The following is a 26,272-nucleotide window of genomic DNA, read 5'->3' as shown; positions in this document are numbered from 1 at the left end:
TTGATTCGCCAAGTTCTCTCTTAAAGTATATTCTTTATTTTTTTCAACATAAGAATGTAACAAATTAATAATAAAAGCGAGTACCCGCTGCTCGAAATTGCAGCGGCAAGTTTACAGTATATGTATTTGTTGAATACTTGATTACACAACATGACGTAGCTTCAACAAAGATAAATATAATATTTTGTTGACATATTCCATCGTCTGTGAGCTGAGAAAATATTCGTATGAACTATTTGAACATTTCACAAACGCCGCATAAAAAAAAAGATTAATTTGTAGAAAAATTTCAATAAACACATTAAAATCGCATTACCGACGTATTCATGCAATTAACATATATATATATTATATATAAATATACATAACTAGATTAATAAACATTTGCTTTTATATGAACAACAGATCTTAGTATAAACTCTTAATTAAAATTGTAGAATAAACGTATACCATACAGTTTAGCGCCAAGCAGTAACTTCAATAATACTGCCTCATACATTATTCCTTTAGAAATAAATTTTTGTTTTGATCTCAGAATAATAATACTTTTATAGCAAAAAATACGACGAAATAAATCGATTTATCACGTTAGGAATTTCTAATAATTTGACTGCGTTACATCACTGCATATTACATATTGCTATTTGCAGTCTCGCACGCTTTCAAAATACCATGTTTGTATATAAAAAAATAAATCCGCTGTGTGAGCTTTCAATTTTTTCTTTGTTTTATAAGTATTACATACAAGTCATGATGTATAAAGGATTTATAACATAAATTTATCACACTCTGATACATATACTATATATAAATATTATATATATAATATATATATATATATATATTATATTATATATATATATAAATTTATGGTATATGGTATAAATTTTATACATCGCTAAGCACTTATTGACAAAGAATATCTACCAATGAACATGACTATTCTGTCATGTTAGTTCGTTCGTTTGTTACAAAATCGAAAGAAAAAAAAAAGTTCAATAAAAAAAAAAAGATTTTCAGTTAAACATAGTTCATTTGCGAAAGGTAGTAACGGTATATGTTCTAACAGAATGTCTGGTACAATTTTAAAACTTTTATTGAGCAAAATAGACAACGTACATTTTTCGTTATATATTCCAATGTCATCAAATTCTTATTTACTTCTTAATTGTGTGTAGAAGCTTGTACGGATATTCCGTATGAATTAAGTAGATATTCTTGGTATATAGATCTTTCTTTTAATATTTTATATATTGAACTAATTTCTCATAAAAATATATCTTATCTCAAGCACGTCATATGAGTGACACGTTATGCAGTGCATATATTATATTGTAATATAATTAATTTACCAGTTTACATAGACAGTCTATTCGTAAAAACGAAGAATGTTTGACAATAACGATAACTTTATGTTAGAGAATTAATAAAGAAATTCATGAGATTCCACGGCGAATCTTCCTGGTCAAGTAATCAGAAATATACCAAAACAAGCAGATTGCTCTGATGTCGTGAATAGTATCATGGGTTATATTTATATCAAGCAATGCGATGCATGCGAGAACAATTGTAAATATACATTGTCGAAAATATAATTGGATGTTTTCATTCCATCTGTCCGGGGTGTTCACCGTGAAACTTCACGAAACTTCTACATCCTATAATCAATATCCACACAGATATCGTAATCTGCACTCGTGTTACAAGCATTAATTAAATTCTTATCTTCCGTTATCCATTTTAGCACTGCCTACGCTTCAGCACGGTTTTGCCGTTCAGGTCTGTGAAGAAGTGTACTTCCCGTATGGCTTATGTATTTAAATTGCACGATAAAATGTGGTATTAAAGAAAGAAAAATGAAATTATCGAAGAGGAGGGAAAGTATGACGAGCATATGTTAAAAAATAGCAGGAAGACCTTGTTCCATACAAATATTATGTTACACTGTACATGCTCTATACAATTTTACAGCAACACGCGAGTTCAGCTTGCCATATTATACACGCTGATAACTATTCACAACCGAATGAGGAGACAGGTCGAAAGCTTAATTAATAAAGTAACAGAAAATGTCGAATATTATTTTACATGCCCCAGATTCACTTTCAATTCTCAATTATAAAAGAAACTTTTCATTTATAATCGACTTGTCCATAAAGAAATTGATAATTCTCAATATATCGATTCTTCTCATCTTCTTCAATTAAAATTCATCTGAATATAATTTATCGTCTTCAAATTTATCTTATTTTTTAATTTATGCAAAAATTCTTATCTTTTCCTTTCTTCCCCTTTTTGTAAAGCAAGTGCTTAGAGACATTTACGTTCAACAGCAGAAAATAGGAGCAGTTGACGCGTTTTTTGTATTCTAATTGTGCCATATTTTTATACACTGCAATATTTACGTATAGACTTAAGTGCGGCGAATTTCTGTGATACTTTGTATAATTTTTTTTATAAATATATCAAAGGATTAAAGTCTTAGCGATATATCTCTTACGCTTCCTGACTGATAAATAAATATTACTTATATACCCAATACCCATATACCCTTATTATCTCACTGGTACGGCCGGCATTTTCTCAAGGAAGTCCTGTTCGATTACAGTCTCCAGTTGCGTGTTATTTATCGGTACATAAGTGTCGCACGTAGCACGACTAAGACTCGAAAAGAAATGATGCAGATCTTGTAAAGAGCGAACATTATTTGACGTCAATAGAAGTTCTCCCGGATTCCTTTTGGGTGATGGACCTTCTGGCTTGAACTACAAGATAAGAAAGAAATTAGTAAAAATTTTCTTATTAAGAAGAAAATAAGGAAAGAAAATTTTTTATTTGATATATAATAAAATATGACAAAAACATGCAAAGAAACGAAAAATCGCATTTGCTGAATGTTGCACAATACTCGACTTGAGAGCGCGTCTTGGCTTAGTTGCAAAAAACGAATGTATACATGTCATTTCTTACTAAAATAAAATAAGTGTTTCAGTATCGTTAACGGAGCGTGTACATCAAGTTCCTGTGATTTTCGTTCTCGTAACAAAGATATGTATTATATGATATCTGAATAACTGTTAATCAAAATTTTAATTGCATCTCAAAAAATAATTAAAATATACTAGTAACAAAAGTTGGATTAAGCGGAATTTTAACACAGCAATAGCAATGTCTTTAAGTGGAACTGATATAAAAGCAGAGTCACAATGATAATTGAGACTATTCGTACAGTTTAATCCTAACAGTGCACATCAAGTTTCGGAGATTCGTGCAAAAAAAATCATAACGATGGCCTGGTTGAAAATCTTATTTTGCAGTTTATGTACTATAATAGTTGTTATTGCACGTAAGTATTAAAAATGATATGATCGTTTAAACGATACGATTTTTTTCATTTTTTTAAAACTCTTTATATAAATATGCTATAAATATATGCTTTCTCTCAATTCTTTTGATTTTTTCTTTGTACATTTTCTTCTACAGAAACGTTTATAATTTAAAAGAAAACGTCGATAACTTTATAAAAGAAAAACTAATTCAAGATTGATCAAAGAAAATTTTAAAAAATTTAAAGAAATTATTTAATATGGAATAATTCATATATTTATGCATAAATATTATTTATAAACATTTATGAAAGCAAATGCTCATCTTTATTTACGACAATCGTATTCTGCATTCTCTAAATGGTTTTAATGTAAGTTAATTGATGCTAATTAGTGAATATTAATGAACAGATGGTTGGAATAGAACAGTCTTTCCTATGAATGAATTTAATTAATTTAATTTCCTTTTATTTAAAAGAAATTTTGTTTACTTAATTTAAAAACATAAATTTTTGTCAAATTTATGTTTTTAAGTTAAATAAAAAAATAACAAAAAAAAAAATAAAAATATGTAATATTATTAGAAAACTCAAAGTTCATAAAATATCGGTATAATATTCCATTATTCTTTTCTATCTTCTTACGCATTTAATCAAATAGATAATTAATTTTATCTATATTTTATTGATGCGCGTATTTAATTAATAAATATTGCAATAATTTCACTATTGTATTTTTCACAGAATATACAGACGACTCCGAGTATGATTTTGATTTTTACAAAGATTTATCGACGGATCGCTCGAAAAATTTCGATAATGAATACAGCGATGCGCAAGATAATTTTTACATTGCAAACGGTTTCGATGACACAGAAAATCAAGATGGCTCATATTCCGACTCAAATTTTGCCTTAGGGAACAGCATCAGTTCCTTTAAAAAGGATCCCCACGATAAGCAGTTTGATTGGTACAAATTGCCCAAGAAAGTTTACAGTTATACCAAATACCGAATTCCCGGGTACGACTATGACGAATTCGATTACATGCGTTCTAGAGATATTTCGGAGTGCGACGATAAATCAGTGTGGACGCATTGTCTATGCCAATTTACGTGCTCGAAACCAGACGTTGTAGACTGCTACACTCCATGTAGAAGCGGATGCGAATGCAAGGAGGAGTATGTTTTCGACGAGAAAGCACAGAGATGTCTATTACCCGAAGAATGTTCGGAAGAAGACAATTATAATTACTAGACATAATGTCAACATGTATGTTATCATCTTCGCGCGCTCTTTATCAACAATCTTCGTGAAACCACTCTTTTTCGCGTTCGTGGGAATCAATTGATAGCAATTTATTGTTTTTCTCACTGAATTTTATGAAAATAAGATTGATCTCGGTAGCTCACCTTACTGTCCATCAATTTCGCTATTCTCATAATATGCGGTACAAAATCCGAAGATAAATTATTGTTATCCATGCAGCCTGCCGCTGCGTCTCCGACGAACGCCCATTTATACCTGTAAACGAGCGAAGCGATACAAATTATCTCGTAATGAAGCGTATGTTATTATAAAATCTTCCTCTCTCCACTTACATTTGGAACTGCGGCAATCTGTGCGCAGGCAACAACAACGCGAGGTCTAACAACTTGGCGGCAGCCAACTGCAGTTGCAACCAGTGAGGATGTCCATGTGCCTGAAGTCCATTACTGGCGTTAACGGCCCACGACGAATCCAAGGCCGACAGCAGTTTTATGTGCGAGCTGTATGAACAGGAACGCAGATGCTATGTTATTTAGATTGCCGGTGAGCTCACAGATGACAGAAATGCGAAATTCAATTTCATGGACCACAATTCTGTTCGCTTAAACAATATGCAATCTCCCTTGAGCAGAGCTCAATCAACAATAAGGTACAAAATTGTTATTAGTAATACCCTCTGACATTCGACATGCTCGAACAGTGATGTAAAATTTCGTTTGAATAATTGCTAATTAAATATTTTTTTACAGCAAGTATTTGTATTTATCTGTTTTAAAGTATATTTTATATTTTTCACTCGAAATATCAAGTTTGTATAATATAAAAAAACCTATATAAATGGTTTCATGCGTGTTGTGATTTTATATTTCAAAGTACAAAAATTAAAGTATCTTATACATCACTGTATTCGAGTGTCCTTACAACATTAACAATATGCGTACGCGTGCGATATGTACGTTGAATATGCATTGGACCATTGAGTTACCTGCTATGACGACTGCCGTCCCAACACCATTCAAGTTACGGAGGCACCACAAATCCCATCAAATCGCGAAGATGCCGAAACAGAGTCAAAAACAGTACGATATTAGATAGTATCCATGTTAGTTGAGGAGGACATACACAGACAAATATTCTGCCAATACGCTATTTCACATCTTCGATAGATATAACACCTCGAGAAATAAATTTTGTATATAAAACAATATTTTTCATCATTTACATTTCGAGCATTTTGAAAACGATAGCAATTATCATATTTGACCACCATTATTCATGCTAATATACTAATAATACACTTATAAAATGTGATTTTTATTAGAGCATTCATTTCTTTCACGACCGATTTTTAAAAATCAGCATGTAACAATTTTGAAAGAAGATAAAAAAAAGAAATAATCATAATGCTTCAAGTGATCAATCGCGTATTGTAAGTAAACGTATATCATGCACATACGAAGCAATAGCATCCCATAAGCGAGTTTGCTCAGTAAACACATGGATCAGAAAAACTCGCATACCTGAACTCTTCACTATCCGTGCTTAATTCCTGCTCGATGTAAAGAAAAACTTGAACAAGCTCGCTAACTATTACTGGCCATAAGGATGTAGCGTGTTGCGGCGACATTCTCAATAGCAGTACGCGAAAACAGAGAAACACTTGCGCTTGAATAGATGGGATTACTTGAGGTAGGCGTAAACTATCTGCTAAACGTTCTGAAAACAGAGTAACCAATGTGTGAAAATACTCATACATTCTATAAATATATCCCACGAATATTTGTATGCGAATATACCTTGTATTTCTGGCATGTATTTGTGATATTGATCCATCTCGCTGCAAAGGATAACAAATGCCAATCGTTTCAAGAGTTGCGCTTTCTGCTCATACTCCTGTTCCTTTGAAGAAAATATACTGATCCCACTGCCTTGAGCCATGGAGACACGATCTATTTCACGAGATAATCATAATGTATTTCTGTTATTCCAATAGATGTACTGTATAGATATACTGTGTAGTATAATATGTATTACTCATTAAATCTCTGAATGTAGTATTGTCGTGCGTCATCAGATTATCTATTATGGTTCTCCAATATGGTAGACAAGCAGGTATCATTTGGAAAAAGGCTGGATCGAGTAACAAATCTAAAACATCTTTGCGCCAAGCCTTTCTCGTGTACTGATATCCCGACAAGGAAGCCAATAATTGAGAACAAGCAGTGAATGAGGCGATATTTTTTATTCTGTAAGATAAAGTAGGCAAGATTTTCGAATAATGTCCTTTCTCATCCAAATTTCAGAAAAAAGTCTGAATAAAATTTCTATATAGTTGAAGAACACAGTCAATTCCTAAACTTACGTGTGATTCTTTAGATAAGGTGTAACGTTGTACATGAGATTTGTCAATAGCGTTACCACGCGTTCCTTCTCTTGCGAACCGTAACTGACGTCCAATAATGGCGCAAGTATTTCTGCTAATACCGCTTGAGCTTGAACGCTGTATGCCGCGTTAGGTGGAGTTCCAGGTGTTACTGCAACGCAAAGTTTTCAATAATTACGAACATACTGCGAAAGAAGCATAGAGCTATTTGCAATTGGCAAAGACTGCATAAAAAAAAAAAGATAAAGCGCGATAATAAAATCAGAATTTGCCGTTATTTTAAAGAAGATTTTTCCAATATGTCTACAAACAAATAAATTGCACATTACGCACCAGCACCATTTTTTCCCTCTTTACCTTCCGAAGAGCCTTCCACTACTTCGAAGACGTCCTCTCGGACGGCCAAGTTTCTTCTTAGCCATGTCGTTTGCTCTAAACAAGCACCGGCTATTTGCGAACATGACTCGATTAACTGAAACATTTATAAATGATATTTAGTGTTATTAATTGTTATTAACAAACCAGACATTAACACAAGATAATCACCTTCGCAGACACATCTTGCAAATCTTTGATATCTTTCTTTTCTTGCATAGGTGGGCATTTTTGTACATATTCATTCAATATAGCCAGCAAAAGAAATTGGGCAGGTGCTGTTAACGACAAGCCATCCTTTAATAAACTGAGTAAGGATGCCCAAGATTCGATAAGAGATTGTGAGGTGTTACTCTGCATATAGACATAAAGTAATTCTAGCACCGAGACTTCCAATGAAAAATCCTGCTTAATCCCATGTATTGGCGGTGGCGTTTTCACTACTTGATGCACAGTGTGTACCAACGTATCAATGGGCATAACGCGAATCGCGCTAACGAGATGAACCATTACTTGTTGGTTAGGACAGGCTTCTGGAAGTATCTGTAACGAAACAAATTATATCTCAAAATTCATTTTTCTCAAAATTGATAACATTATTTCATTAACTCATATTTCATTAATTTTATTTTTATATTAAACGCGTAATATTGATCACCTTCTTTGACGCAGCGGATGATTGGCGCCTTTCGTGCCAGGCAACCGCGACTGCGGCCAAAAAGTTGGCTCCGTGATGGAAAGAGATTGGAGATAAAAGTTCCAACAATTGATATTTGACTATTCTCGGACTACCCACTACACAACTGGCTTGTTCGCTGTATCATATTAAAAGAATATTATATTAACGCAATATAAATTTTAATATATTTGATTGAAAAATGCACATAATAAGACATACTTGTCTTTTGTTGCTAAAACCGTTTGCCATAAGGCAGACAATGACGCTATTATTCTTGGCAAATGACTTAATGCTGTTCTTCTGGCATGTTGTTGCAACTCATTCGCACCAGTTTTATCTTTCGCTGTGGATAAATCCTACGAAAAACGTAAATTTTGCTATCTCGTATCAAATAAATAAAATAAAAAATATTGATTAATTCTATCACATAATTCAAATTTCTATAAATTTTGTCCAACTAACCGAAGAAAGTGGGCTTGGCATGAAAACATGTATAAGATTATTGAATATCTGTCCGGGATTAGCACCGGGAATTCCCGTTTGTATTGCACTTAATGGCTGATTAAACGAAAAACCAATTTGCTGAGACGTGTCCAATAGACAATAATGCAGCAAATACGTTAAAGCTTCCAAATGTGTCACTGTGTAATCTGCGGGTAAGCAGCATTCCACCGTACTTATATCTTGTAATTTCGATGTTAATGCCGCTTCTTCGTTGATGTAATACGATGCCAAGTGCTCAATATTACTGCATAATTGATGAATAACCGATGTTACAACGGATGTTAAAGATGATCCCATAAATGGCAGGCTGGACGTTACAAGCGTCGTCCAATGTTGGTGAAGATGTCTCATATGATCCTACAAAATATATTCATTAAGTATAAATCACTTATTTCGGTAACTGATTATTAACCTACAATTAATTAGATCAGTTTGTAATTTATACACAATATATTTATAAATATAATATTTATAATTTAAAAATATTGTATGTAGAATTTAATAAAATATATCTATTGTATCATGCATTGATTTCCTTATTCCAAATTTCTTTAAAAATATATGCATAAATTTTCGAACCAATCTGACAATATATATTACAATAAATTACATACAAGTTGCAGGGCGCTAAGAATACTAGCAAGAAACATTGGTTGCTGTGGTATTGCTGCTCCAGAGATGTATTTCAAACTATTCCCGATTAAATTCGGCAGCGCACGTGTCGGCGAAGTTGGTATAGACGACGTCGTCGTATTGATTTCCTCTCCTTTTTGACTACTACACTGATGCTCCAACATAATTAATGCTAATAATAACCTTGAAAAATGGTAAATTAATAGTTACAAAAAATTATACAAGTATAACTGAAACTATTTTCAATGTTAATGCGAGTTTCAGATAATTTGAATCAATAAAATAATCCTGCTGAATTTATTACATATTTACCGTAACAATTGTATTTGGAAAGCTTCTGTGTGATCACTTGCTCTATATTTACATTTGTTAACATCATTATCGATAAACGGATCATTAAATAATACAATTTCTTCGGTAAACGTAAAAACATCCTCGTTTTCCTTATGAGCGTTTTTCATACTCATAACACTGGACACGAGACAATGCAGAGCAACTTTTTGTACTTTACATTTAGTCAGCAAATCGACTATATAGCAGCTAAAACCTTTTCCAGAATCGCGGACGATCGGGATTAACTCAGAAAATATTAACGTTAGTAACTCTGCGCTTGCAAGTTGTACCTGTGTGAAAGATATTTTTGTTAATAGAAAGATTAACCTCTGATATATAATAGAAAGATTAATCTCTGATATACATTAAAGATAAAATTAATTAACTAGACAGTAAGTACAAAAAATATAATTAAGATACTTTTTTTTTTTAATTAAACACATACCTGACGATTACCCGCGATTTCTTCATACGTAAGCCTCATTTGCCCTAGATTGGGATAATAACTTCTCGCAAAATACAGGCACACACTTATCAACACTTCCAAATACATGCTACTTCTGTAAGCCGCTATGAATTCCGTGTTAGCTATATCACCATGAAAGTTCCTGCCGAAAACACTTTTTCTATGTCTCGCCAATAAGTTTAACAACACTGTGTTCTTCGTCGCGTTTGCTACACCGGTCGTTGCCGCACAGCAAAGGAACATTCGCGTGTTCGTCAAGAGTTCGTTCCTGAGAGTACGCAGAGCATAAAGAGTCCTGGCTGAATCATACACTCCGCAGTAGAGCAACATGTGAGAATGAAGATTGTGAACACCCAAACCGACATTTCGATTGGTTTTCGCATTGTGCTGCTGAATTTCTTCCTACATGATAAAAAAAGATGTTAAGCATATTTTGCAACTATGCTAAATATAATAAGCTAAATAATGAGATACTTACGCTTTTAGGCGGTTCAGCGACGTCGCACAATTGCATCGCGCGATCGAGCACTTCGTTCAAAATCTCTTCGACTATACTGGCACTGCTGGAATTATTGAAGTACTCCTCCGCGGTTGTACTGATATCCAAATCGCCATCGTCATCGTCCATCGTCCAACTAGGCACTTCTGCGCTCGCTTCGAAACTACCAATGTCATGATCGTAATTCGCACTGAACTCGTTCGTGCTGTAATATCTGCCTTTTATAATGGTGCCTGCCACTTCTCTGGAACTGCCCGGCATTATGATTGTTTCCTTCTTTTGTTTGGATTGTTTATTAGTTACTTCGGGACTGCTTGAATCCAAGCTATTCGTTATAGAGTCTAACGATGAATCGACATCATCGTTCAGCTTCTTAAAGCTATTTTTGTCCTTTACTTTTAGACTGCTAGAGTTCACCGATTCGAAAAGACTCTCATCTAAACTGGCAGTAGAACCTTTGTCGAAATCGATCTTCTTGAAACGGGTAGCATTTTTCAACAACTCTGTCGTTAAGTTCGTCTTGCGCATGCTGGGCAGCGAGTCATCTTCCGTCAAAGAATCATTTGAATTTTCATTACAGTTGATTGAAAGGGGGTTCACAAACACCGAAATCTTTCTATTGCCGGATATACTAGGAGGTACTTCGAGTTCCTTCATAAATTGATTTCTCTCTGTGACGTAGTGATTGCAATTGTCACCAGTCGCCAGCGTTGTTACCGCAAAGATCCGTTTTATTTTTACAGGATTTATCGCCTGCTTTTTCTTCTTACCCTTTTTCCATTTTTTATCGTCGTCCACGTTATCGCTCACATGATATATCACATTACCATCGACCGAGCTAATCGCGTAAATTTTCGCGGCACCTTCCGTGTCATCCTGAACTTCCGATTTCTCTTCCACAGGATCGTTCTTCGTTAGGACGGTATTACTGTGTTGTATACTCACGTGAAGGACGCTCATACGACATGTGGATGGATCCAATAATATTGTCAACAGAGGATCTATCACGCGCGATATATCGCCACGCATCAAGGAATGTAACAGCCATGATTGGGCCTGTAATTTTAACGGCGAATTGTCCACAAGCTGAAGATTGTCCAATATTTTCAATAAAGATCTAAAAAGTAACATGTGAAAGAAGTGATCAAGCTACTAATTGAAGAGACATTAAAAGTTCTTTACTTACTGGTCGAAAGTTCTGAGACAGCCACGCAACCTCGGGTTTGTTTCGATTTCTCGTCCCAAGTGCCAGAGAGTAGCGAATCTACCGAATGCCTCGATCCTTTTTTCGGGATTCTCGGAGGTGAGTGCCGATCCTATCAGATCCTCGACCGCATCGCAGGAATCATACAAAGCATGGTGTAATTCATGTAATAGTTCTACGCAACGAATCCTAAATTTATGTGCGGGAAGCTCGCCCAGATGATGCCACAACGAATGTGCCAGTACCTTTATTTTTAAAATAATTCTATTTAATGTATTATTTTTCATTAGAACTTAGCGCACAAATACTATGAGGACATACCTGAAACACATTAGTATACTGCATCAAATAAGTTACGTGCCATTGTTTCAATAGAGGCACAATAATAACAGTCGTTACACCCTCTCCACTTTTCGGATGTGTCTCAACGTCATTGTGCGCCTTTAACAATGCTACCAGATCCAGTAACGTGGCGATACTCGTTAGTTGTAACGCGGGCTGCTTCTGCAACCAGCAGGAACAGACTATCAAAACTTTCAACCAATCCGGAAGAACGTGTTCGAACTTTGGTTCCTCTTCCACGAGTACGTCGTCGCCAGGCAGAAAGTATTTCGGAAATGTGGACAGCTCAACAAACAAGCTGGACGCTATTTTCATGGCTTCAGTCCATTCCGAGTGCGTGGCAATGTCGAGGAATAAATGAAAAATATCCAGGCACTTGGTATCCTCAGTTACGGATGCGTCTTGACTAAAGAATCCAGAATCGTCTATGTTTAATCTGGAATTCAATAGGAATTCCAAATAACGCATTCTCTCATCGAAACTCTTTCTCGGGCAGGACACCACTAGGTGATCGAACATATCTTGCACCGTTCTTTCCCTGCTAAGTATTCGGTTGCTAATTAATTTAACATAAAATATCTCGTATTGTCGGAGGCACTTTTCCAGCATGGAATGCTGTGCCTGAAACGCCGGAGATGGTCCCCTACACAAGGATCCCGTCGATCCCATTGGACTGACATTCTTCAAATGCTTTAATGTGGATAGACGGCTATCTGAGGACTGATTCTTTGACGAACAGTTTATTCCATCGACATCGATGCAACTCGCCTTAATGTCATCCATGCTTTTATTCCTAGGTAAAGATTTCTTGTCTTCGCTTACTACAACGGAAATGCCACTGCCATCAGCCTGTATAGTGTATGAGTCGCTTAACTTCGAAGTGCTTTTGCTACTCTTCTTTTTCGACTTTTTCTCATTTCTTTTAGCGGCACCGCCGGAATTGGCTCTTCTTCTCGTACTTGGGCTTTTTTCTGTGAAGGAAATATTAGATGTATCGGGTTTATTCAATTTACTATCCGATTGACTCTTTTCTAGAGGAATCGCCGTCAGGGAATTATCGCTGGGAACTGTAATGTTATTCAAAGACGTGTCTAACTTGGCGTCTACTTCACATTTATCCGCATGAGCCGTTATCATTGTCGGTTGCACTTTCGACAAAATTTTGGCGCACAATTTTAGACTTTTCGAAATCTCCATTGGGGACAAGATACTACTGTGATATAAAAGCTTGCTGATTATTTCGTAAAATAAACCAGGAAGATGTTCAGATGGTGTGTCTATAAACGCGTCCAATGACACGGTCTCGAGTAAGAATTCCGTTAGCATGCACACTTCCACGAGATTCGGCATTCCACTACCGATCGGTCTTACAGTAACGTCTTCGATCGCGACTTGCGTCTTTGCTCTCATGTTACAGGCTTTTTCAAAGAGATGCCCGCAGTGTATCCAAATATACGACGGTTCCAAAGTCGAGAATAACAGATTCGCCGACTTCACCACTTCGTTTGCTTTCGGTACATGATTCGACGCAGATTGTTTGCAGGCATTATAAAATGTCCTGGAATATTACGGTTATTATAAAACGATTATTATATTAAAAAATGTTACGGTTACGGTTATTATATTAAAAAATGATTTCATTTTTAATAGTATATTTATTTTATATAACATAATAAAAACAATCTTACCTAAACACTTCAAACAGAATGTCATCCAAAATTATTGGTCCAATATCCACCTTATCAAGTAATGAAACAAGTATCCTATATGGTTTCAGATCTTGCGAATTTTCTTCACATACTTCTTTAAGTAAGTATTTTATCGCTTCGACTAACATTTCTTTCGAATACATATCAAAGTATGTTACTTCCTCTTTAGTATCTGCAGTTGCATGGCTCTTCTTCTTTAAAATCGATGTGCTTACTTCGGTGCCCAACAGCCAAGCAAACAAACGTCTATAATCGTATGATAAAAAATAAGTAAGTATAAAATGGAAATTTAAAGAGAAGTGTTGTATCTTGCATCTTTTTTTACCTGTTTAAGCTCATGTCTCTTCGTAATATAGTAACTAGAGCAGCTCTTATTAACAATATCATATCTTGATGTGTCAATTGACTGTTATGTATAGGAAAACCGATTAACAGAAAATCAAGTGCACTTCTCTGCACTAATACTGAAGTGTCTTGTACTCCAGCGCATAAGGCTGAAATCTTCAATAAATCAGGATATTAGATAATGAAGTGTCAAAAATAAATCTAACAATCAAACACAAATTCCTTTTTTTTCTTACCATAATTTTAGTATTAGTACCCATAATATATTTTTGCTCTTCCATGGATAGTTTTTTGTTAAAGTGTGCTAGTACAAATGATATCGCAGGCAATCGAATACCAGAATTTGAAGCTAAGCAGTCCCAGAGACATGCATAAAAATGTTCCGCACCAACACCCTCACATACTTTTTCGAGTAACGAGTTGGTTCTGTGAAATAACATTTCTTATTTATTATTGACAAATTTATACATTATTTAAATAGAAGGAACGTTATAAATAATGCAGTGCATACCTGTCAAAATGATCGGATCCATCTTCTAGGCCCAAAAGAACACCGCTTAAAAACCCACTCAATCCTGGTCTCAATCTTTCGCCAAGTGGTACAAAGTGTGTCTCATATACCGTTAACAAGGACGGTCTGACATTCATAGCAGCGTGACCCAGTAATGGGAAGAGTCCTGATTAAGAATACACAGATGTACAAAATCTTTGCGTATAATTATTTCTTTTACTCGTTGCGTATACCCACCTGCGCTATAAATAAAAAGCTCATGGCTGAGTCTATTAGTGCCCATACACTTAAATATAATGTCATATGTTTCTAAAGCTTTCAAGTGAACACCAGAAGGTAATGCCGGATGCATACATTGAGCTAATCTCTTCGATATCTTAATTCTCCTTGGAATAACAGGGAATTTCATATGACTTAATAATACTTTGTTGAGTTTCCCCAATGCAGAGATTAAATCTGCCCATTCGCTCGTGTATTCAAAACTCTTCAGGGCTTTGTCGACTGCAGATACATAGCTGTGCAAATGAATAGAGCGATATTGTAATGTATTTTTCAAGGATAGTTATGTACAAACATTGAGTGACGAAATGTAAATTATTACATATGTTTACCGAGTCTCACTTGCCGTAGTCTTAAGTGTGCTAATCTATTCACTATACACCTACTACTTACACTCGATATTTCGAGTCTTTCATCAACTCGTACTCTTCCAGAGCGATGGAGCCCATTGCTGCGTTTTTTTTTCGCACTTCGTGACTAAAGCAAACTACGCTGACGACGATGCTTCCTCGTGTCACCTTACATGATTCTGGGCTTACCTCGCGAAAATGACAAAATCCACTTATGCTGCGAGCCCTTATCGCATGCGGCGCATCGTACTCAGATAAGACGAGCACTTCGGTACCTGGAAATCAAGCCTTCGCGTTACTACAGACGATCCCAATATCCAGAAGTAACGCAGTTTTGCGTATGCGGAGTCCCGAATCGTCCCGATATTTCTTTCCGCCGTTTCGGGAAACAGAAATATTACCCTCTCGCGCGCTCTCTCACCGGCTGAGCGACCGTTCGCGGAACCCAACTGGGAAGCCACGGTTCATTGTTCACATCTATGCGGCTATGTTTACACGAGCCTATCAGCTTGGTTATCTCGCTTTCGCGGTTGATCTCCCCCCGCCAGAATTCAGCGGCGCTCCACCATCGACATATCGCCGGACATATACCGGACGAGAGCCTCAGGACTTCCCCACGTCAATCTTGGACACGTAGCGATCGACTGACAAGTACCCCAGCTGTCCTCCAGCTGTCTCCAGGCGAGACCGTGTGACGCGACACGCGACGCGACGCGCGCTTTCGATCGGAAATTCCGATTCCCCCCCTCGAGATCGTGATTGACGACTCACTCTTGTCGCCAAGACGCCACTGAAGCTCGGTTCACCTCACAATGTTGTCGTCGTTGATGTCGCGCGTGGTCAGGTGTCAGATGATCGACGCGTGACCGTGAATTAAAAGCGGAAGCATACAGATTTACACGCTGGTCACATTTACACATTCGCTTACGAGAGATTGATTTTTCAATGAGTGCAATCAACTGAAAACTGCAGCGATTAAACTTTGATTGACTTTAATTAATAATATTAAATGAGAAAAGGATTAAGACTAGTTAAGTTATTAAAATAATATATTACTTAATACATTAATTATTGATTAAGCTAATGGGAGTCATATTCTTTGACATGTTAATCGATTAAATTAATGGGAATCACTTAAAAATTTTTTTCTTTGATTGCTCTTCCTCAGTTGCTCAATGATCCGATTTCTTCCATGGTGACATAATAGATCTCATCTGCCAACAAATTGCATTGTGCAATTGCGTTATGCAACAGTTACTTAATTGATTGAAACATCCTTCAAACTCAATACATAAGATATACATAGAACATTTTAAGTGTCGGGTATTGTCAAATTCAAATGTAAATATATTTTTTTTTATTATGAAATACTTTGAAATCCATTCTTGCCATTTTCTCGGCAATTGTGCATGAATAACAAAAACATGAAAAGAATTTAACAATTCGAAGCATTGCGCTAACATCTGTCTCGTTTTCCAGTATTTGAGTTTTGAGCTTCTAAGATTCATACGAAGATTACGAGCTTGTAAAAACAATAAAAATATTGATAAAGAGACAGGTACCATCTGACTAATATATATACTTATTATAAACTTACAAAATGGATGTTTTGCTTATATAAGAGCTCAGACACATCACACTCGAAATTCATATGGAATGTTTATAAATATTTTTAGAAGGAACGATTGCATCGACACTGCTTAACACACACATTATTCTCTCTCGTTTACATTTACCAAATTAAGAGAAATCGACATGTGAATATTTCAATACTGAAATGTCCACTATTTTGCACGCTCCGATAAAAAACATGGTATAACAAAACAAATCAATCTTTTAAGATAATAGTAAGATAATGCCTCAATGTAATACATTAATGCAGCTTTGTTACTTTAAAATAAATGTATTGCGTTTTTTTTTCACAATTAACTCTCTAATGCTTTCTTTTGGAAAACTAAATAGGTTAGTATATAAAAATTAATAAACTCTGAACTTTTCGAAAGTATAAGATTTAGAGAACAAGTTTTTTATAAGTTTGAAAAAATTCATATTTGATAAACATAAAAACAAAGTGGAAAAAATAGTAAAAGTGATACGTGCACGAACTTCAAAAGTTACATCGAGGGATAGAGAGTTAATATGAATGTATTAATTTCTATATTAAAAATATCCAGTATGTATCCCATTAAAAGTTGTACATTATTGTATTTTGATATTAATCCCCACATATTTGTGATCTTGCATCAGGAACATAGTTTTGCACCCAAGGGTTGCGGTTTTGTGGTACGTTCTAGCCTTTTTTGTTGTTGTTCTATCAACCGCTGTTCTCGCTCTCTTCTTCTTTGTTCCCGCAGCACTTTGGTAGCATCATTCAAGTCTTCCATAGCATCCATTTCCCAACTGGCAGCATTTTCCTCCCATTCTTCCAATTCATTCTGGATATGTGATAAGAATATAAGTCTCTGATGTGTTAAAAACTTTTTACATTTTTGAACGTAAACTTACAGTCGGAACAGGATCCATGGCCGAGAATTTCGCAGTGCTGTGAGACGAGCCATCTGCATGCTTATCTTTTATTAAAATCTTTGTCTGCCTAGTAATTTTGGGAGTCATGTCCTATATAAGATTCAAAGAAAAAAACTATAGGTTATTGAGATGATTGCTTCAGAATTAATTTTAGAAATACCTCAAAAAAATTAAGTTGTTCCTCAGTAGGTGTTTCAGGAGACTTAATCACTTGTTGGCGGTACTGTTCTATTTTCGCTTGCACCGTATTAACTGGTTTGTCTGGTATAACTACAACTGGATTTTCTTCCCATTTATCCCATTGCTCTAATTCCTAAATAATATATTAGGTCAGTATTATTATAAAATTCAGACAGATAAACTATATATCCTCATCTTTAATATAATTAATATAAACTTAGACATTTAGTCATCATAATAAAATCAAAAATATTACATTTTTCTGTTTACTTCGACATCCCAAGACATTATACAAACATTTTTATATGCAGTACCAACAAAAACATATTGACATAACTGCGTAAAAATTCTTGTAACATCATCGTTTTCATATCATGTTTTATCTATAGATTCTGGCATACGATTACAAAATTCTAGTATAATCGGTACAAAATCGACAAGTACCGTCGAGCTAGTCAGGGCGTTTGGCACCACGCCAACTGTGGACAGCGGCACGGAGTCGCAGGACGATCGTCTTCGACGTCGCAGACAGCACATCGCGCGCTTAAATATCCCGAAAAGCAGCACGAGCAAGGCCTTGAGCCGATTCATCAGAAACTCCACAGCCATTTTCGATTTTGGGCGGCTCGGACGGAGGAGTTAACCTCTACCGCGAAGCCGGAAGACGGACGTTCGCGCGGTTACCGGATACGAATGCAGGATCGGCGATCCATCTTAGGGCGAGTGGAGAAGACGCCGAGAAGGATTCGCCCTCACATCATCCCTCTTTCCTTTTGCACGTGATATAATTTTTCGGTAAACCGGGAGGCGACCTTCAAATCCTAGCCTAGGATGTATAACCTATATCTCTTCTCGGATGATAACGCGGTCGAAAAATCGATCGCGCGATATCGATTGTCGATCGAGCTTCGATATAATGATGCGATTAATCGAAACTTGTATTTAAAGTAACTTGAATTAGAGTCGGATTAACTTAATCATCGGCAATGAATTTAATACCGCAGAATTGCTTGCAAGCACAAAGTTCTTGATTATGCAATTGTTCTTTATCGAATCTTTTTTCTCTCATCTCTATTTCGTTAAATAACGAAAGATTCATAGTTCTATTCATGTTAATAAAATACAGATACTATTTGAAGTTAATTAGCGTTTAAATTGATTGAAATTTGGTCGAAGTTATTCTGAATGGAGGATATTCGGCTAAATGATAATTTGTAACATTTGTAACATCTTTTGCACAATTTTATTGTTTAATCAACAAATATCTAGCATTTGTGTAAATACAAACACAGATCTGATTTACAAGGCACTTGTGATAAAAAATCAGAGTAACAAAATATTTTTAGAAGATAATCTTATGTGTAAATCCAGAAAGTCATAAATTTAATATACGGATAAAAATCTTATATTAATTCTTGATAAAAATAGAAGAATCCCGAGATATACGGTATGGTACTGGTAATGTTAAAATTAAAAAAAAAAAAGAAAAAAAATTATTATATCGATTATACATATTTTTTTTTGTAGGCTGACAGTCGTATACGGTTTGAAACTTTCTTCGCCTGTTCAACGTGTGATCTCGAAAATCCATTTGTCGGAAATAACCGAGATGATCGATCGCGAGTCGCTCTAAGCGCGCGTGCACTTTTCGCGTCTGGTGTTGCGGTCGTATTGACATTTCTCGTACGCGGCACATTTCACCCCATTACAGTAAACGGCTTGATCTGTAAACATACGCGACAAAAACGAAAATGATTCGAAACTTTCAGCAAATCCACTAATTCGCAAGGTATAATTTTTTTTATGCATACTGCGTACGCTCGAATCTATTCTAATCCTTTGCGATCCAAATTGCTTCTCGCCAATGTTCCGAAAAATTAAGCACATAGTTCTCAATTTTATCTAATTGATGTATATTGATATAATTGGCATAATATAAATCAAGTATAAATCATATTTTTTATTCAAGAGAATTTACGGAAATTTCAAGAGTATAATTTATTTAATCTTCAGGAATACTCATATAAATTTTAGTTACGCTCATACTCACCTCGGGCCAATAAGACACAAACGTGAAATTTTAAAAATTTTCGAGCTTTAGTGCGATCAATAAAATAAACACATTTTAAATGACAAACAACATTTTTCAATTAACAGAGTAAACACATTATTTTTCCATCAGCAAAGTAAACACATTTTAAATCACAGACATTTCTTTTTTATATTATAATTACGCGTTTAAACTCAACAATAAAACTTAAAATATAGAGAGAATTTCGAAATATAGAGATAAAAATTCACCTGAGTCAATATGATCCGATGTGAGTGCTGAGAGTTAACGATAATCGCAAAGCATTACCTTGAGTTCAATTATATAAATCTAAGATGTAGGACTGTAAAGGATTAATCATATCGCAAAAATAGAGTAAGCTTTCGTATGTACGTACTACTCGAGCCCTTGTATCCACCATCACTTCCGGTATTAACGGGGCTGGTGTTGGCGCACGATGTGAAGCCGCACTTGTTTGGACAGCATTTCTGATTGAAAGAACACTGTCCATCCCCTATGCATCTGGAGCCGCAAGTCACGGTATTCCTCATCGGGCAGTTGCCACTTTTGTCTAAGGAACGATCGCAATGTAATTAATAATAGTTTTCTTGCTTTCATTGGATTAACACATAAAATAAAAAAAATTTTGATGTTGTTAACAATTAGCATTTATCGCGCGATTATTCTTCGCGTTACTGTGAATATCGCCGATTATTTATCATCTTGTTCTTTGTGGATAAGAAATAATCACACTGCTTCTCCGCACATTTTGATACATGATAATATCGCAGGCTAATTGGTAATGGCCGCGAATTGTAAAGTCATAATCGACACATTCATTTTGCTGACGTATATACATACAAGGATGCTATAATTGAATATTACGTCGCTTCAAGTATTCATTAAAAATCTCTTTCTGTCTGTGTTGTCACTCAATCGCTATGCAGATACGCATCTAGCAAGAAAATTAAATCTAAGTTATAATATTTTTTAATAAACGGAATTCTATACACCGAAGAAACAATTTTGTTGAAGGATTTAAAAATTTGACTAGTTACAAATCTGAAAATAATTTTGTTGGGTTATTCAAATTATTATAGAAGACATTTAAAAATAATAATAATACTACAAAATTTTTTGATATTCTAACAACCAATTTAAACATTCTATATAATTATTTTGATCCAATTTTAGTCCAACAGAATTATTTTTAGATCCGTTCTGGCTAAATTTTTTTAGATTTTTCAGCAAAACTGTTTTTTCGTTATTTAAATGCAGAATATTCTAAAATTGAAAGAAAATAGTCATGAAAAATCTTTCTTGTAAAACTTGTTTGAAACCAAATTTTTATTAGTATAAAATTCGAGATATTAATAAATCTTTAATTAATTATAAATAATTGGAGATTAAGAGATAAATGATTAAATGTCTATTTTGTGGAAGGAGAGATTTCTATTTTTGACAGAATTTTTCAAAAATATAGAATATAGTTCAAATATAGTTTTTCAAATATAGAATGCTAGCATATAAAACATGAATCATTTTTCTGGAATTATTAATCATAAGTTTTACATGGAAAAATTTGCGTCTTGAAATTTTCACTAATATTTTTATTTTTGACACGTTGTATTTTCACTTTTGATCAATTCTGCGGATATGAAACACGAGAGCATGAGCATGGTATGTTAAAAATAAAACGGGTTTTTCCGGATTCGGAAGTTGTGCGGAAATGCAGTGCATTTACTCTCGATGTTTTTGCGTAAGCGCGATAACGTTTACTTACAAAACGTTTGAGAGAACGTGCCGACAATCAGTAGAGTCAGCACCACTGCAAATGGTAGAAAACTACCTACAAAGTAAATATTACATCAATCCTATGTGAATTTCACATATGAGATCGTGAATATGAGATCGTGATTCAATTTGTGTGAGTGAAGCTTTGAAAGAAAGCCTTCAAACATGTCGAGATATTAATTTACAGTCGAGAATTAATTTGTGCTTGCAAATGTCGACAGCAAATAATCATTTAATGTTACAATAATGCATATTTTTGTTGAATGGCATAAGTAATTATGTGCGAGTGAAGTTAATTGCCATCGGGTCCTCGAAGCGCCACGTAATGCGATTGAGACTTAACGTTAACGATGTTACGTTCAAGTCGGATATTATGTTCATGGGAAAATGCGTACCGTCGCGTTTCAAGGTTCCGCAATTGAATACTTACGGTTCATTTTATAAGCTGCTTCTGGACTACTTGACTAAAAACTCTACGGCGTGATTTCGACGAGGCTTCTAAACCGTGCGACGATTAAGGCAACGGCTTTTATAATACTTTCCACCTCTACTCTAGCATCGAGCGAGTGTACGACAAAAGGAGGCAAATAAATCACGATTCGTGCTCTTCTATAGTGCGGCCAGGTTCAAGAAAGTCTCTTCTCGATACCGTTTACTTGAACTTGGACTCGCACTTTTTCCTTTTCTTTCCGCATGCTGCATCGTGACGTAAGTGATAAGAGCGAGATGTATGTACATGCGAATATTATGCGTCGCTAAACCAGTCTGTTTAACTGGCATCATTCATTTATGTTGCAAGAACGGTGAAGCATGTTTCCTAAAATCGAGCGGGACCGCTCATTACCGTTGAAGGTTACGTCGAAGGTCTATAACTTTTTATTTTGTATGTTTATCTTAATTCGGCTTAGCACAAACATCTTTCTTTATATCTTAAGTATTACTAAAGTATCATTTAAATAATTATCATTTATTTCTATTTTTTAAAAGAATTTAAATTTAAATTTAGAAAAGATTCGAATATTTCTAAATAAAATAAAGATATTTAAATTATTAATTATTTTTAGTCGCTAAAAGTGTAATTATAATTATAAAACTATCTGTATAAATCTGTATAAATCTTATTATTGAACATTTCAGAATAGTTCTCAAAGATCTATGCTTCATAAGGTAGTTGAGAATTGTTTAATATTTTTGTTTAGTAGTCATAGTTATTCAATCTACATTAATTATTTCGAATAGTTATTGATTAAAATTAAATAAATTCAATGCCATAATTATGTGGAATTAATGTTGGAATTTGCTTTGATACTTATCAAATTATGTATTGTAATAATTACTTACAAAGGAAGGTTAATGCTTAATTAAATATGTTACACATTGTGTGTCGAGGGCGGCTCTGAATCGTATCAGATTCAAAATAAATCATATCTGATTTGCTAGTGATAACAAGTACGTTTTCCTTGATTACTTTTTATATAATCTTGACCTTTGCTTGTATCATTTTGTTTATTAGAATTATTGATTAGTAAGTGATCTATCAAATGTCTCTCTGGGTTACCTCCATAGTTTTTTTATAATCTTTTTTGTAATTACTTTTTTGTATTGACATTAGGTTTATTAATCTATTTTATTAATAAATTTCATTAATGAATTTCATTTTGCGAATATATGGTAGATAAGTTAAAGAATATTCTATGTATAATTTTATTAATTGTATTTATATTTAATAATTTAGTTGAAAGAAAAAATTCCATTTATTTTAATCATTTTATGACAAAAATATAATTGATGAAAATCAAATTATGATATAAAAATACAAGTTTACTTATTGTTGTATTGAAATGTGGAAAATGATTATTAATAAGTATAATGAGTATGAAAAATATAAACATTAAGATAAAAAAAATGAAATTATTATTAAAATTATTTTATTATAACACGATTATTAAACTCAATATAAAAATCAATGTTCTCTCTCTAAATTCTAGATATGTTAACTATTATGAATACAATATTAGAAGGAATACAAAAATTGATTAGTGGTAGTAATCATTGTAATCATTTCCGAAACGCGACATAATTGGATTAACCGGAATTTCCATGGATTCCACTACTTCGATCTCTGGTTTTTGACAAGCTCGGGCACCACATCTATTTTTGCAACATTTTAGGTTTCCTTTGCAATGACTGTCGTTGCTGCAAGTGGATGTGCATACCCATCTTCCCGTCGGTGTCGATGGACAAGATCCTGGTTTTTCTGAAAAGAAAAGATTAAATTTTCTTGTACAAGTTAATGAATGATTTATTTGTACTTTTTATATACATATTATTATTATTATTATTATTATTATTATTATTATTGTTATTATATAGTAAAAGAAATAACTGTGAAAATTGTACAGATTAGATTAACATGCCTTAAAGCGTGCTGATAAAACGAATAATAATTGTAAATAAGAACACAAATCACAAACACAAATTTATTATACTTATTTATTTATTTTGTTTTATTATTTATTTATTTATTATTATTATTTTATTATTTACTTATTATGTTTTATTATTTATTTAATAGTATATTAACTTTTGCAATTTATTTTACAAATATTGTTTGTTTTTAAAATATTGAATCAATGTTTATTTTATGTTTTAGATTGACAAATTAATGTAACAAAGAAATTATTCACCTATAGCGGTAGGTCCTGTCATTGTGACGGGCATGGAGCAGATAGAACCACCGCATTGAGTCGGACAACATTTACCAATTCCTTCGCAGTGTGCGTCAATGTAGCAGGATCGTCCGCAGAATCGTACAGGTAAGGCAGGTGGACATGAACCTGGTTTGGTCGCATATCTGGTCTGCGCTTTCGTAATAGAGATTGTCGTCACGAAGATCAGAGACACGACTAGTAGCTTCATACTTGTGTTAGACATTATTAGACTTGCTGATCTCGGGATATCAGGAACTAAGCATAAAAAATATTATTTTCTTGATGAGAGTGGATTAATCAAGAAAAAAGCAGAGAGATTCGATAATCTCGTCTGCTTTCGTCTGCATCAAGTAATATAAACATGAGCATAATTATGTTTAATTAATTTTAGTTAAAATTATATGAGAAGATATCACTATCATTTTAATAATAATTTTTTTAGACATGGTTCAATTCTAATAATTAATTTAAGCGATAACAGAAAAAAGGATATATAAATGTTTTTCTTTAAATAATATATTTAAAATATTTATTATATTTTACAATATTCAATTACAACTATATTAGTGAATAGAATGAATAGAATGAGCGAATAAAACTGTATTAATAAATAAAATAAATAAATGAAACAGTTTTTTTCAAAATAAAATAAATATTTTAAATGCATTTTTTATATTAGTATTTTTGTCATTTCCTTTTTAGTTATTGCTTTAAAGAGTATAATATGCTGAATTAATCATGCTAAATGGAATAGTATGAAATTGCTTGCTATATGCTTACTATATCCGACGTGTCTTCTTTTATTTATCTCTCTCTCTCAGTTTTTGCACTTCACTATTTTATGATGATACGCAACATACTATTCGCACAAGAAATATGTAGACTAAAAAACTATGCTTATCACATGAAACATACACTTGAAGTACATGCAATTTGTTTATATCATACTTTAATACTCGAGGAATATAGATGATAGCAAAAGTCTGCTCGTTTTTGCTACTCAACAGAATGGTGCTTCCGATATATATGCCTGTCGTCGTCAACTTCTCCCCTCCTACGACAATCATTAAACATCTCACCGCTTAGTCCTGCGCATTTTATGACATCATATACTACATTTGATATAATATTATCACAATTCACAATAAATATTATTTATTTTTAAAAATATTTTTTGCCTATCTTTTTTTTTAAAACAGCGTTTACTTAAAATTATATTTAAAACTTCTTGCGCTATGAACGATAAATTAGCGTGGCTAATATTGTTTTGGAAATTGTTGTTTCATCGTATTATGCGTACCAGATTCGCTTTTGAATGCGGCCGTTATAATCAGAAAGCATTGGTGGTGAACCGTAACCGCAACTATAATTAAAGTCCCAATTAATAAGACTTCCAATTCAGCCAGAAGGACGCGGTCGAGACTGTTTCCTCTGTAATGAGATTTCCTTTCTGATAAAGAATATTATTTTGTTTGAGAGTTAAAGTTATTTTGCTTTTTATATACAGTATATTGGAAACAATGTCTTTAGCTTTGAAATAAAATAAAATCTTTTTTTTTCTTTAATAAAATTAGAGCTTGATAAATTCGATTATAAAAAAAATTGTATTCGACCAATTTAGATCAACTTAATTGTAATAATAAGCATAGGGAAAATTTTTCAGAAGAAAATTTACACAGTATGTATTTCTACACAGTATGTATCAAAGAGAAATAATATAATTTTCAAAGAACAAATCTTCTTTTTAATCATAATGTTTGCCGTAAATGTCAAAAGTTGCATGCTATATTAATCTCGTTATTAGTC

The 26,272-nt window shown here is 33.8% G+C and overlaps 5 protein-coding genes across 9 annotated transcripts; 1 reads left to right on the top strand and 4 right to left on the bottom strand.

The window, feature by feature from the left end:
* Positions 1 to 13: 13 nt before the first annotated feature.
* LOC105428418 (protein DOP1 homolog) lies at positions 14 to 16,178 on the bottom strand. Of its 5 annotated transcripts, none has more exons than XM_089076643.1 (26): positions 15,977 to 16,178; positions 15,249 to 15,480; positions 14,814 to 15,091; positions 14,577 to 14,742; positions 14,302 to 14,491; positions 14,046 to 14,221; positions 13,700 to 13,966; positions 11,991 to 13,569; positions 11,652 to 11,914; positions 10,445 to 11,582; positions 9,946 to 10,368; positions 9,480 to 9,790; positions 9,149 to 9,350; positions 8,493 to 8,891; positions 8,250 to 8,386; positions 8,010 to 8,166; positions 7,523 to 7,894; positions 7,310 to 7,448; positions 6,956 to 7,127; positions 6,628 to 6,839; positions 6,390 to 6,542; positions 6,114 to 6,309; positions 5,579 to 5,590; positions 4,926 to 5,093; positions 4,737 to 4,848; positions 14 to 2,765 (listed from the first exon to the last, which is right to left on the bottom strand). In XM_089076643.1, exons 2-26 carry the CDS (start codon positions 15,302 to 15,304, stop codon positions 2,556 to 2,558), a joined length of 7,488 nt encoding a protein of 2,495 aa, XP_088932769.1. In that variant the 5' UTR covers positions 15,305 to 15,480; positions 15,977 to 16,178; the 3' UTR covers positions 14 to 2,555. The 5 variants fall into 5 exon arrangements, with proteins under 5 accessions (XP_088932769.1, XP_088932766.1, XP_088932768.1 ...); XM_089076640.1 differs by lacking the exon at positions 15,977 to 16,178 and adding an exon at positions 15,607 to 15,946; XM_089076642.1 differs by lacking the exon at positions 15,977 to 16,178 and adding an exon at positions 15,627 to 15,946.
* On the top strand, positions 2,775 to 5,343 carry LOC105428417 (uncharacterized). Its single transcript, XM_011640735.2, has 2 exons — positions 2,775 to 3,346; positions 4,070 to 5,343. Exons 1-2 carry the CDS (start codon positions 3,289 to 3,291, stop codon positions 4,579 to 4,581), a joined length of 570 nt encoding a protein of 189 aa, XP_011639037.2. The 5' UTR covers positions 2,775 to 3,288; the 3' UTR covers positions 4,582 to 5,343.
* A 369-nt stretch (positions 16,179 to 16,547) lies between the features above and the next one.
* Positions 16,548 to 18,782, bottom strand: LOC105428416 (receptor-binding cancer antigen expressed on SiSo cells). The gene is made up of 4 exons (XM_011640734.3): positions 18,356 to 18,782; positions 17,892 to 18,044; positions 17,711 to 17,821; positions 16,548 to 17,640 (listed from the first exon to the last, which is right to left on the bottom strand). Exons 1-4 carry the CDS (start codon positions 18,518 to 18,520, stop codon positions 17,449 to 17,451), a joined length of 621 nt encoding a protein of 206 aa, XP_011639036.2. The 5' UTR covers positions 18,521 to 18,782; the 3' UTR covers positions 16,548 to 17,448.
* Positions 18,783 to 19,131: 349 nt separating this feature from the next.
* LOC105428415 (waprin-like protein) lies at positions 19,132 to 22,327 on the bottom strand. Its single transcript, XM_011640730.2, has 4 exons — positions 22,186 to 22,327; positions 21,745 to 21,810; positions 20,359 to 20,532; positions 19,132 to 19,635 (listed from the first exon to the last, which is right to left on the bottom strand). Exons 1-4 carry the CDS (start codon positions 22,190 to 22,192, stop codon positions 19,541 to 19,543), a joined length of 342 nt encoding a protein of 113 aa, XP_011639032.1. The 5' UTR covers positions 22,193 to 22,327; the 3' UTR covers positions 19,132 to 19,540.
* A 1,339-nt stretch (positions 22,328 to 23,666) lies between these two features.
* LOC105428414 (WAP four-disulfide core domain protein 2) lies at positions 23,667 to 24,689 on the bottom strand. Its single transcript, XM_025218571.2, has 2 exons — positions 24,443 to 24,689; positions 23,667 to 24,012 (listed from the first exon to the last, which is right to left on the bottom strand). Exons 1-2 carry the CDS (start codon positions 24,687 to 24,689, stop codon positions 23,792 to 23,794), a joined length of 468 nt encoding a protein of 155 aa, XP_025074356.2. The 3' UTR covers positions 23,667 to 23,791.
* Positions 24,690 to 26,272: the final 1,583 nt, after the last annotated feature.

This window comes from Pogonomyrmex barbatus, unplaced genomic scaffold (genome assembly GCF_055798465.1).
Source record: "Pogonomyrmex barbatus isolate J1 unplaced genomic scaffold, ASM5579846v1 scaffold2, whole genome shotgun sequence".
NCBI lineage: Eukaryota > Metazoa > Arthropoda > Insecta > Hymenoptera > Formicidae > Pogonomyrmex > Pogonomyrmex barbatus.
This window is presented reverse-complemented; position numbering and strand designations above follow the sequence as displayed.

Coding starts and splice junctions, on each gene's coding strand:
- LOC105428418 (XM_089076643.1), bottom strand. CDS start 15,304: ATGGGCTCCATCGCTCTGGAAGAGTACGAGTTGATGAAAGACTCGAAA. Junction 11,583..11,651: donor TGTCTCAGAACTTTCGACCA/GTAAGTAAAGAA, acceptor GTTACTTTTTAG/ATCTTTATTGAAAATATTGG. Junction 8,387..8,492: donor TGCCAAGCCCACTTTCTTCG/GTTAGTTGGACA, acceptor CGTTTTTCGTAG/GATTTATCCACAGCGAAAGA.
- LOC105428414 (XM_025218571.2), bottom strand. CDS start 24,689: ATGTCTAACACAAGTATGAAGCTACTAGTCGTGTCTCTGATCTTCGTG. Junction 24,013..24,442: donor GACAGGACCTACCGCTATAG/GTGAATAATTTC, acceptor TTTTCTTTTCAG/AAAAACCAGGATCTTGTCCA.
- LOC105428415 (XM_011640730.2), bottom strand. Junction 20,533..21,744: donor CACGTTCTCTCAAACGTTTT/GTAAGTAAACGT, acceptor ATCGTTCCTTAG/ACAAAAGTGGCAACTGCCCG. Junction 19,636..20,358: donor TGGATACAAGGGCTCGAGTA/GTACGTACATAC, acceptor GTATGTTTACAG/ATCAAGCCGTTTACTGTAAT.
- LOC105428416 (XM_011640734.3), bottom strand. CDS start 18,520: ATGGCTGTGGAGTTTCTGATGAATCGGCTCAAGGCCTTGCTCGTGCTG. Junction 18,045..18,355: donor ACGCCCTGACTAGCTCGACG/GTACTTGTCGAT, acceptor TATATTATTTAG/GAATTAGAGCAATGGGATAA. Junction 17,641..17,710: donor CCATGGATCCTGTTCCGACT/GTAAGTTTACGT, acceptor TCACATATCCAG/AATGAATTGGAAGAATGGGA.
- LOC105428417 (XM_011640735.2), top strand. CDS start 3,289: ATGGCCTGGTTGAAAATCTTATTTTGCAGTTTATGTACTATAATAGTT. Junction 3,347..4,069: donor TATAATAGTTGTTATTGCAC/GTAAGTATTAAA, acceptor TATTTTTCACAG/AATATACAGACGACTCCGAG.